This window comes from Cetorhinus maximus, chromosome 18 (assembly GCF_964194155.1).
Source record: "Cetorhinus maximus chromosome 18, sCetMax3.hap1.1, whole genome shotgun sequence".
NCBI classification, from domain to species: Eukaryota; Metazoa; Chordata; class Chondrichthyes; order Lamniformes; family Cetorhinidae; genus Cetorhinus; species Cetorhinus maximus.
In genome coordinates, this window is record NC_135896.1 from 51,260,991 (window position 1) to 51,273,127 (window position 12,137).

At 48.1% G+C, this 12,137-nt stretch overlaps 1 protein-coding gene across 1 annotated transcript in view; it reads right to left on the minus strand.

Annotated features, from left to right (window-relative positions):
- LOC144693170 (uncharacterized) overlaps positions 1 to 12,137 on the minus strand; it is a 71,066-nt gene that overhangs the window by 23,664 nt on the left and 35,265 nt on the right. Inside the window, exon 6 of the mRNA XM_078562710.1 lies at positions 6,981 to 7,132. Within this exon, the coding sequence (XP_078418836.1) occupies positions 6,981 to 7,132 (152 nt within the window). The remainder of the gene's footprint in view (positions 1 to 6,980; positions 7,133 to 12,137) is intronic.

Consider the following 12,137-nt stretch of genomic DNA (forward strand, 5'->3'; position numbering starts at 1 on the left):
ACACCCACAGTGCTGTTAGGGTGTTCCAGAATTTTGACTATGAAGGAATAGCAATATATCAGGATGGTGTGTGGCTTGGAGGGGAACTTGCAGGTGATGGTGTTCCCTTTCATCTGCTGCCCTTGTCTTTCTAGGTGGTAGAGGTCACAGGTTTGGAAGATGCTGTTGAAGCAGCCTTGAGTTGCTGCAGTGCATCTACTGCCAGTGTTGGAGCTGCACTCATCCAGACTTGTTCAAATGCTGCCTTGATGTCACTCTCACCTCACCTCCTGAGTTCAGCTCTTTTATCCATGTTTGGATCAAGGTTGTAATGAAGTCAGGAGCTGAGTGGCCTTGGCGGTAGCCAAACTAACTGTCAGTGAGCAGGTTATTGCTGTGTAAGTGCCACTTGATTGCACTGTAGAAGTGACCTTCCAACACTTTGCTGATGATTGAGAGTCGATTGATGGGATGGTAATTGGCTGGGGTAGATTTGTCCTGCTTTTTGTGGACAGGACATACCGGGCAATTTTCCATATTGTCGAGTAAATGCCAGTGTTGTAGCTCTACTGGTATATTTTGGCTAGAGGTGCGGCTAGTTCTGGAGCACAAGTTTTCAGTACTATTGCTGGAATGTTGTCAGGGTCCATAGCCTTTGCAGTGTCCAGTGCCTTCAGCTTTTTTGATATCATGTGGAGTGAAATGAATTGCCATAAGACTGGCATCTGTGATGCTGGGGACCTCAGGAGGAGACTGAAATAGATCATCCATTTAACACTTTGGCTGAAGATGGTTGTAAATGCTTCAACCTTGTCTTTTACACTGATGTCCTGGGCTCCCCCATCAATGAGGATGAGGATATTTGTGGAACCTCCTCCTCCTGTTAGTTGTTTAATTGTTCACCACCATTCACGACTGGATATGGCAGGACTGAAGAGCTTAAATCTGATCTGTTAGTTGTGGGACCACTTAGCTCTGTCTACCTCATGCTGTTTCAGCTGCTTGGCATGCAAGTAGTCCATCAGATTGACACCTTAAATTTAGGTATGTCTGGTGTTGCTCCTGCACTCTTCACTCTTCATTCAACCAGGGTTGATCCCCTAGTGTGATGGTAATTGTAGAGTGGGGGATATGCCAGGCCATGAGGTTACAGATTGTGTTTGAATACAATTCTGCTACTGCTGATGACCCACAGCGCCTCATGGATACCCAGTTTTGAGCTGCTAGATCAGTTTGAAACCTATCCCATTTAGCACAGCAGTAGTGCCACACAACATGATGGAAGGTTTTCTCAATATAAAGTCCTTGTCTCCACAAGAACTGTGCAGTGTTCACTCCAACAGTGGTCACTCCTACCAATATTAACATGGACAGATGCATCTGCAACAGGTACATTGGTGAAGACAAGGTCAAGTAGGTTTTTCCCTCTTGTTGGTTCCCTCACCAACTGCCGCAGACCCAGTCTAGCAGCTATGTCCTTTAAGACTCAGCCAGCTCGGTCCATAATGGTGCTACTAAGTCTTGGTGATGAACATTGAAGTCCCCCACTCAAAGTATTTTTTGTGCCCATGCCCCCCTCAGTGCTTCTTCCAATTGGTGTTCAACATGAAGGAGTACTGATTCATCGGTTAAAGGGGGAGGGGTGAAGTAGGTGGCAATCAGAAGGAGGTTTCCTTGCCCATGTTTGACTTGATGCCGTGAGATTTCATGGGGTTGGGAGTCAATGTTGACAACTGCCAGGGCAATTCCCTTGTGACTGTATACCATTGTGCCGCTACCTCTGGTGGGTCTGTTCTGCTGGTGGGACAGGGCATGCCAAAGGATGGTGATGGTGGTGTCTGGGACATTGTCTGTAAGGTATGATTCAGTGATTATGGGTATATCAGGCTATTGCTTGACTAGTCTGTGCATCAGCTCTCCCGATTTTGGCACAAGCCCCTAGAGGGGCATAAATAGGGTAGATAGGAAGAAACTTTTCTCTTAGCCGAGGTGTCAATAACCAGGGGGCATATATTTAAGGTAAGGGGTAGAATGTTTAGAGGGGATTTGAGGAAAATATTTTTCACCCAGAAGGTGATTGGAATCTGGAACACACTGCCTGAGGGGGTGATAGAGGCAGGAACCCTCATAACATTTAAGAAGCATTTAGATGAACACTTGAAATGCCATAGCATACAGGGCTACGGGCCGAGTGCTACAAAATGGGATTAGAATAGATTGGTGTTTGATGGCTGGCATGGACACGATGGGCTGAAGGGCCTGTTTCTGTTCTGTATAACACTATGACTCTGTTAGTAAGGATTTTTCAGGGTCGACAGATCTGGGTCTGTCATTATTCCTGGTGCCTAGGTCGATGCTGGGTTGGCCGTCTGGTTTCATTCCTTTTAGGCAGTTTGGTGTAGTGGTTTGATACGACGGAGCAGCTTGCTCAGCCATTTTAGAGTCAACCATGTTGCTGTGGGTCTGGAGTCACATGTAGACCAGACCAGGTAAGGACAGCAGATTTCTTTCCTTAAAAGACATAAGGGAACCAGATGGTTTTTATGACAATCAGCAATGATTTCATAGTCACCATTATTGAGAATAGCTTTTTAATTCCAGATTTATTAATTGAACGCAAATTCCACCAGCTGCCCAGAACATGCACCCCAAAACCTAGGCCTCTGGATTACTTGTTCAGTGACATTATCACTACGCTACCGCCTCCTGCCTCCTCTTAAGGGCCAGTGAGTGTGTTTGGCAGTAGTTATAATGTTATTATGCTATTAAAACCTGTTACACTTCATTCATCAAAGTGAAACTTTTTCAAAGATTTATACAGTGAACCTAGAAGTGCATAAGTGGAGGTTTTTGTCAAATCATGATTGCAATGGAGCTTGCAGTCTATGGGAACCTCTACAGTGCACCCTCTGGAAGAGTATAGACTTAATGACAGCAACTTCTGGATTTCCACTTTATTCTGCAAATGTGCACATTCCAAAAGTTGATGCCAGTTTCAATGGAGTATAACAGTGAATGCTGACAGTTCCACAGCAAAATCCAAGCCAATGTTCAAATCACAATGTTCTGTGCCATGGAGTGAAAGGTTGTGGGCTTGTATCTGATTTGCGACACAGCAGGTTTGATCTCAATAATATCACCTTATCGAAAAAAAGTCAAACAATTCTCGACTGAGGAAGATGGAACAATGAACGTTTAGTGAGCCAGAGGCATTCTCTAGAACTCAACATTGTAGTCAGCGACAGAGTGATTTTATTGATAGTCTCAGAACAGCTCTCCAACCTGTACCCTCAGGCCAGTACAAGGCATGAAGAAAACAAGACAAAAGGCAGAATTTTACAGTCCCCCACTGGTGGGTTTGAAGGTGGGGAGTTTGTAAAATCCAGCACATGGCCTCCTTGATGCCTACCCGCCCGTTCCGACCTGTTTCCCATTTTAAGGAGTGGCGGTGGAGGCGTTGGGCAGCCTGCCTGCCCTTACGCCTACTAAGGCCCTTGAGTGGCCAATTAATGGCCATTTAAGTGCCTCATCCCAACCCGCTGCTATTTTACCTGTGGTAGAGGGAGGCCCATGCCGGGTGGGTAGCCCAGCAGCTTTTGCCGGGCAAGCTGGTGTTGGTAAGGAGAGGGTGGGCCTCCTTCAGGGGTCCCTTGTGCCTGTCACCCCCCCCCTCAAGGTCATTCCCCCCTTTTAACTCTCCATCCCTGGCCTCTCAAACCTGGCCTGATCCCCCTCACCTCTCTTACCCCACTCGATGGGGCCTGCCAGCCAGGACCGTCAATATCCCGGACTTACCTGAAGTCCAGCTTCCATCAGTTCCTCTTCTTTGGGGATTGTCTGTAGTCCCAGCTGTAACCACCACCTGAACCTGGCGCTGCTGTGACTAGAGAGCTGCTGGCCAATCATGCTGGCCAATAGCCAAATTGTCTGGCAGCTAAGGCGGGACTTCCTCCCAAGTGAGGGGCAGAAGTCCTGTCTCTAGCCAATTAAGGCTCCATGGAGCATTAAGTGGCTGCCAAGCAGCAAGTATTGGCTGGGATGTGTTCCCTGCCAACACTTGGGTGGCGGGGTGGGAAACCCCACCATCCAAAAATCCTGAGTGGGATTTTCCATTCTGGGCTTAAGTCCCATGGTGGGGGCAGGAACCGGGGACGTTTCCCACTGTGGAAGCTGGTGGAAATTTGTGCCAAATCATGTGATGGTGGCCTAATTAATTATGCAGTAGTGGGTTTCTTGATGTATTGCACAGCAGGGCACGCCCTGCCAACATATCCGGATGCCATATTTAAAAAACGCCCAGACATCAACTTCTTACCCACCGTTGGAGGAGACAGGCCGCCGATCCCAGGGAGCTCCAGCAGTTCATCCAACCCACAGAGGACCAAGGACATTGGGGAGGAAGAAGAAAGTGCACATGTAGAGGTGTCACAGCAGTCACCTGCACCCTCCACCAGCACAGACACATACCTCGGTGGGTACTAGACGCAGATCAGGCACGGTCTCACATTCTGGTGGTCACCACATTGTCATGTGTCCACAGCAGGAGGAGGCAGGGTCAGCCAAGCTCACCCGCACTCAGAGGACTGCTGGGGAAGAGGCATCTGCAACGTCCAAGTCAGTTGATGAGCCTCTGGGATCAGCCCTGCCCAAATTGCTGCGGATGCTGCGAGGGGTGGGGGAACATCAGGCAGAGGTGTTGGAGGCCCTCAATAGAGTGGCACGTGAGGAGAAGACCACCCGACTGCTGGCTAATGAAGAGGTACCGACATGTACACACATTGAGGTCTCCATGGGGAGGGTGGTGGACGCCATGGAGAACCTGGTCCAGCAGAATGTCCAGATTCTGCTAGAGATGCATGCAGACCTCACTCGATCACTGTGGTCATGGGTAAGCTTTTGCACTGGCTACACGAGAGGAGAACTAGGTACCTCAACCTCCCTCCAGGTGCCCCTCCCCTTCAAGGAGTTAGGCAGAGGCCCCTTAGGCATCCAAAGGGAGGAGAAGCAGCTGTTGGACATCCCTAGGACTTCCACTCAGGACTCTTGAGTGTGTCTGGCCCCCTCGCCTGTGACCCCCTTCAGCTTCATCCTGTATGACCGCAGAGGGAAAGGCTGCCCAAAAGCAGGATAGCCAAAGTAAGCCGGGGCCCTCCAGGCCTCAGGTCTCCAGAGAACGGCTGGCAAGGTCATCCAAAACAACAGGGTACACTGGTCAGCAGGTCGCCTCCAACCCTGCTGCAGATGTCGGGGGAGCACCTAGGAGTGGTAGGGAACACAAGATTAAGAAATTTTGATTTCACATGTGGATGCATGGGTGCACTATGATGTTATGGCACTGATGTGGTTTATTTGTGATTCCTAGTCCTTTAGCCTATGCAGCTCCCACCCCGCCAACCATCTTCAGAGGAACACCCCAGACTGGGACTATGTCCCCCAGAATCATGCATGTGCAGGAAGGCAAATGTCTTTGCCAAGGCCTTTGCGAGCCATGTGCAAGCAGTTTCCCATGCACGCTGAGCCTTTGCCCTTCACACTCATCTGTTCCAACATCCTAGCATTGTAAGTATTACATGCTGGGGTTCCCCTTCAGTTGTCCAGTTGAAATGACCTACATCTCCGCCCATCCCCGATGACTCAACTCCCTTGCAGCATCTCAAGATCTCCACCACAAGGTTCTGGGTAGTTGCCAGCAGCCATGGTTTGTGTTATGGTCATGGTTTGTGTTACATTTCATGTGCAGTCCAATACCTTTATCCCTCCCCCCGTGACCCACACACTTCCCCACCATAACCATTGACTCCCCAGGTGTAACATTTGACCATTCTACAGTTATCCTTCAACCCGCCCCCATCACCCTCCGTCCCATGAGGGTGAATGTACATGTCCCCTACCTTCCAGAGGAGCCCATCCCATTACAATAGACATGCCCCCACCCATTGTTCCTACCCTCAGAATCCGCTTTTACTTCTGTATCCCCTCCAAAAACCATCAGTGCCCCTTCACCTGTCATTGCCAAACCCTCACCATTGGATCCCACTGCCCCCTTTAACCCTCACCATCCTTTCCTATTTACAATTCCCTCAGTATGTCCCCCACGACTCATCAGTTGACACCACAGACCCCTTTGAACCCCTTTCCCTTCCTCTCTCCCATGACTGTTCACACCTGCACACCCCCTGCCCACACTAGATCACAGCACTTCCCACCCTCCTGCTCTATACCAGCCAGATCATTCCATGATTCCCGCAGCATCCCTCTTTCCCCTACCACCCCCACCTCACCCGCCTCCCCTGCCCCCTTTTAGGTCTCAACACCCTCCCCACCTCTTCATTCCACTCCTTCCTGTCTAATGTCACCCCCACCCGCCCCCCACCACCACCCCCCCACCCCCTCCCCCTCCAAACACAGACCATCACTGCCCAACAGTGCTTCTTGCAGCTGCAGCAGGAAGATCCACCTCCTGGCAGCTCTTGCAGCGAGAGTATCCACATGGTTGATGCTCCACCTATCCACTGCTGTACATGGTGTTCCAGGGTCCATGGTCGCTGAAGTCCTCCATCTTCCAATCTCCACTAGTTGCCCCAGGACTCCTTCCATATGTCCACACCACATCGCTGTAGATGTGTTCCGGACTGTTGAGATATCCCACTGACGGCACGGATAATTGGACGGGGATACAATTCCAGTCAGGATTTCATCTGCATCCCATTAATCGGGTGCAAAACAGCTTAATGCCGGCCTTTTCAGAAGGGTGACCTGCCATGATGGGCAGGAGCATTTAACGCCGGTGGGAAACCGATTTTTAAGCTCCTGCTGCAGTCCCCCCCCCGCCCGCCCACCATTAAGCCCACCGTTCTTGGGACTGGAAAATTCCGCCCCTGTCCATAAAATATTACATTTTTATCCCAATATCAATTACTAACAGATCTTTATTAAAAATATTCAATTGTTGAACTATCACTTCAAAAATGAATGTGATACCTGTAGAATCTGAGTTTTACCTATCCGAGCTGGCACTGACCACCTGTATTCCATCAAAACAGAGATGATCAATTCCTGAATTGTGACCCATCAGTGCTCTCAGACAAATACCAGTTTCTGTTTGGAAAATTCGTATCAAGCTGTCAGCGCAGCCTGTTACAATGACTTCATCCTGAAAATCAGAGATATGTACTTCAGCTTTTACATTATTCATAATTACACCATTCAGACTCAAAAACTGTTGCATCATATAAGTGCTTTTTAAAAGGCATTTTAAGGATGGAATGTTTATCAAGTTTTGGCACTGACACCCAGGGTCGGATTTTTACCAGAGGTGGGAAACAGGAACCAGGCCTGTTTTGTCATAAACTTGCCTCCAGTGGGAAATTGACTGAAGTTCAGATTTTAGCGGGGGTGAGCCCTTGATTGATATGGAGATGGATTCCTGTCAAATTAAAGTTGGAGGGGCATGAATGGAGGTAGATCAGGAGGATTTATTTAGATACCCACAGCAGCCATCACTGAGACTGCTGATGTCCTCGGGGAGAGGGTTTGGGTCAGAGACTTTCCCTGGAACAACAGGGAGGTGAGATGTCACAGGATAGTTTGAGATCTGGCACCCAGGAGGGAAAGGAGGGTGATCTTCTTCCAGGAGGCTGGCAGGAGGATACCACCTTGTCATGCTTTGAGGCATCTTTCTGCTCAGCATCATCTCCCTCTATCTCTAATTCCTCCTCCTCTCTTACCTCCTACTCCTGCTCCTCCCCTGATGAGCTTTCCCCTTCCAGGCCTCACTGTCCTCAAGGTCCACACTTCTCTGGAGGCCATGTTATGGAGAGCGCAACAGACTATAACAACTGAGTGCCTTGCAGTGCACCACCTGACCGGGTTGAGTGCCCTCTGAGTCTGCGGTGCCCTATCAGTTGTGATCCTGATTTGTTGTCCAGCCTTGGTGAAGGGGGCATCTGTCACCTGGTTGAGGCATTGGTGAGCAAGCCATCTGTGAATTGCCACAGAGGTCCATACTGACAAAGGTACTGATGTCTGACCGTCACTGAGACAGTCTCCTTCAACATTGGTTCTCAGTCATATCCTCAGTCTTCGCCTCTGCCTGTATATCCTGTGCTCAGGGTAGGGTCACCTTCTCCTTTGTGCCCTCATCCCTTTCCTCATGCCTACTGATGCCCGGTGCTCTCCACTCCCTGTGCAGGCTAGTGCTGTTTATCTCCAGTGGCCTCGATTTCTCGATTACTTATTTCCAGCTGTACCCTTCTTGGCACTTGGGTGCAGTCCAAACAGCCTTGCCCACTTTTCAGAAGGGTGACAATCCCCTGAACTGGCAAAATTCTTAATTCTAACTCCTCTCTGACTTACGATGGCTGCTGCAACTTTAACTTCAAAGTCCTTTAACCTATGATAAGCATGCACACTTACCTTTTGAAACTTTTCTGGTCTCCATGACTTGCTCCCAACATAATCCTCACCTCCCTTCAGCTGGTCTGAGGCAAACAGCTGCAAAATACCTGCCGTCTGCAGGAAAATGCATAAGGTTTCTAGAGTCGGACTTTTAACAATACCGTAACTAGATTAATTGGCCTGTTTAGGAGAGCAGGTGAGTTCAGAGGTCTGAGCTCCCCACACAACCCTCACAAATAGCACTGACACCAGAAACAGAGGCTGGACGTCAGGCTGCATGTTATTGTTGCCATTTTTTCCAGCCACCCACCTCCATTCTGGTCTGAATTGGGTTGTGATAATCCCAGTGTCATTATCAAGCACTCATGTATAACATGATGCAAAAGCTACAGTAAAACTCCTTAGACTTTGTCCTTAATGTGCCTAACACCTCAGAAATTTACTACATGAATGTTTCTATTTTAGACACTGGGGTTTTACAGTCCCCCTGGATAGGTGGAGGGGTGGAGACATAAAATTGGGCACTATGCCATGGGGTGCCATTCCTGGCACTTACCTGCCCACCCACACACACAATTTTACCAACAGCAGGGTAGGCATCAGGAGGCCCAGCTGCAAGTTGGCCAATTGAGGCCCTTAAACAACAGCCTCCTTCCTCCACCGTTGGGATTTTACCCATGGTGCAAGAGGCCCATGCCAAGTGTGCAGCCCAGCAGATTTTACTGGTTGGGCTGGTGACCAGCCAAGGGGAAAAGGTGTTTCTTTTACCGGTCCCCTGTGCCCACTGCAGGCACCCACTAAGGTCTTCTCGCCCTGGTGTTTCCCTTCCCACTCCACTCAGTCTTTATGTAACTGGCATTCCTCCAGACAACCCTGTGCCATCAACACCACTGAAAAGTCAAGGCTACATAGTGAGTCATTCACCCTGTAAATGTCTTTGTGCAGCTCCTGCATTCACTCTAAGCGCTGCTGTCCTTGACTCTCCATGAGCTTGGCCACTCTCAGTGGAGGAGCTACATGTTCAAAGTCCTAAGCCATTGTGGTGTACATGAGCTGGATCGACACCTCCATCCTCGGCCCTTGACCACGTACTGCCTCAGGGAATTCAGGAAGCACATCTGTTGCTGCTAGTCTGGGTAGAGCCTCCTTTCCTGTGCCTCCTAAGGCCCTGCATCTGTAGCCAGCTGAGCAGGGCTGTGTCTGTCCTTCCTCCTCCAAAGGGGGCAGCCTACAGCTGCCTCGGTCTCTGGCACCTCCTCCTGCACACTAGTCCCATGCTCCTCACCTAGTGTCACCCTAGGTAACCACGTGTGAGGATTCACTGAGGCGACTATACCTGCACTGGTGGAGGGTGCTTGTAAGCTCTCCTATTACTGCTCTTTGTCTAGTGATGGTGAGAGAGATGGTTTCCTTGGCTTGACATCTGCACCCATGAGAGACATAAGAACAGGTCATAAGAATTAGCCTTGAAGAGCAGAAGCCTCTGCATGTGCTGAAACATTCCAATGCAGCTCAGGATTCAGTATGCTGGCAGATAGGGTGGAATGCAATGTAGCCCCTAAATAAACATATTGCACTCTCTCATCACCATCTCTGACATGAATGTCCATTTCGTCTTGCTCAACTTCCTTATCATCCATGACCCAGGTGATGTCCATGGCTCCCTCCTCTGTGGCAGTGATAATGTGAACTTAGGGAGCACCTCCTACTGTCTGGGCCCTTTCACATGCGTTATGGGTCTGTTTCTCCTGTAAGGACAAAAGAAAGCATGATAAGGCAACGCTGGCCTCCATGGCCAATATCAGTTGCTCCTATTCATTATAAGCTGCACATCTCAGTGCTGACAGGTCCTCAGTAGCACTATTGCTCTGAGCCATTCTGAGGAGTCAGTAGGTGCCCTGGGCGCACACTCCTCCCATGTTCAGGAGCAGCATGTGGCCTCAGGCTCCTCAGCTGGTGTGCTTACTGGAGGGTGAATACCCAGAGGCCTGTCCTGAGAGTTGGGGGTTGCACTCACCTGGCCAGAGCATATCAGGTCATTGAACCTCTTCCTTCACAGGATCCAATTTCTGTGTGCCACACTCCTTCCGCTGACTGTATCAGCTATCTCGATGCAGGCCTGCTTAGTCTGGTGGGGGTCTGCTCCTGCCACTCTCTGGGAAGAAGACCTCCTTCCTCTCCCTTACGGCCTCAAGGAGAATCACAAGGCCTGCATCCGCAAATCAATGGGCTTCCATGCCCCTGGTTCTGGGCCCTTGCCTCTCCCGAGACATTCTATGACCTTCCAAACTGAAGGTAAAAAGTGAAACATCAGCCACAATAATGGCTACTGCGGTATGTTTAAATCGGGCTTGCATTTGAAGAGTCCCACCTCCGTTCCCGCCCTCATCACCACTAATTGGCTGCCAAACTCATCTCTAGGCTAATTAAGAAGGGAGCGCTCCTGTAAAAATTAGGACCGGTGACTGTTTCTCCCCTGGGGTGGGTTCAGGAACCAGAAACAATCCAGAAAATCCTGCCCTGCTTGTCAGGAATTGGTTTCAAGACTCCATGGCCCATTTGAAGCAAACTGGGATTACTTTAGGAAGAAAACCCAGACTAATACAGTCTAGCAGTCTTGGGGAGTAATATGACCTATCCATGATTAATAATACATTGGGATCAAATTGAATCCACTTCACTTCTGGGATGATATGGCCTTTAATCCAAAGTTAACATGTATAATGCTAGAAACACAAGACTGAATCAAAAAGCTGTAACTCAATCACATGGGTTGGTGTTACATTGAAGCAGTTTGTGAATGCTAATTGAGCCTTGAAATTGGATTATAGCTTTTAAATTACTCATAGGCATTTCTTATTTTATACCAATTGCACTAAAATAGCTTTAATTTTTAAAAATTATTTTGTGCAATGCTATTTACAAGATTATGATGTTAACCATTAATTTCTGCAGGAATTTTTTTGATCCTCAGCTGCAACTTTGGGGGCAGATCTAAAGAAACTAGGATAAACAGCATAGGCATTTCCAGTTCTTTTTCAAAATTTTGACAGATCGTCCATAAATGTTAGATAGGAAAATCCCTTCAGAAATTCAACCTCCAATGTGTGATAGGAACAGAGGATATAGAGAGAATGGAATATGATTTACATTCCCTGACTGAGTGATCTGTTAACTCATGAGCAACAGATATGGGAGAATTGTGATTAGCTTGTTGTTTAGTGTTCTGATTATATAATTTTAATTACTTATCTATTGTAATAACAGTTATAGGTTGTTTAATTTTGAATAAGATCTAAGCTAATGCACACTTGATAGTTACCATTGCAACTTTTTTTTAACTACCATTTTGTTTTACTACCAATTGTTAAACCACCTCCATGAAATAACAACATCAATTTGTATTTATATAGTGCCTTTAACAATATATTTATACAGTGCTGTTAACATAATAAATCATCCCAAGGTCTTTCACTAGTAATAAAATGTCCCAAGGCACTTCACAGGAGCGATACAAAGCAAAATTTGACACCAAGCCACATGAGGCATTATTAAGGCAGAAGACCAAAAGCTTGGTCAGCAAGAGGTGGATTTAATGTAATTGAAGAAGTGCAGGAAGGTCATGCCACACTCGTATGTAATCCCTGAGCCACCACAACTGGGCTCAGGAATAATTGGTGTCAATTAGCTCAATAATAAACCTAATTAACAACCTGCCAGGAGTGGGCGAATTTCCCCCATGGGCCATTCCCACCTCTAAC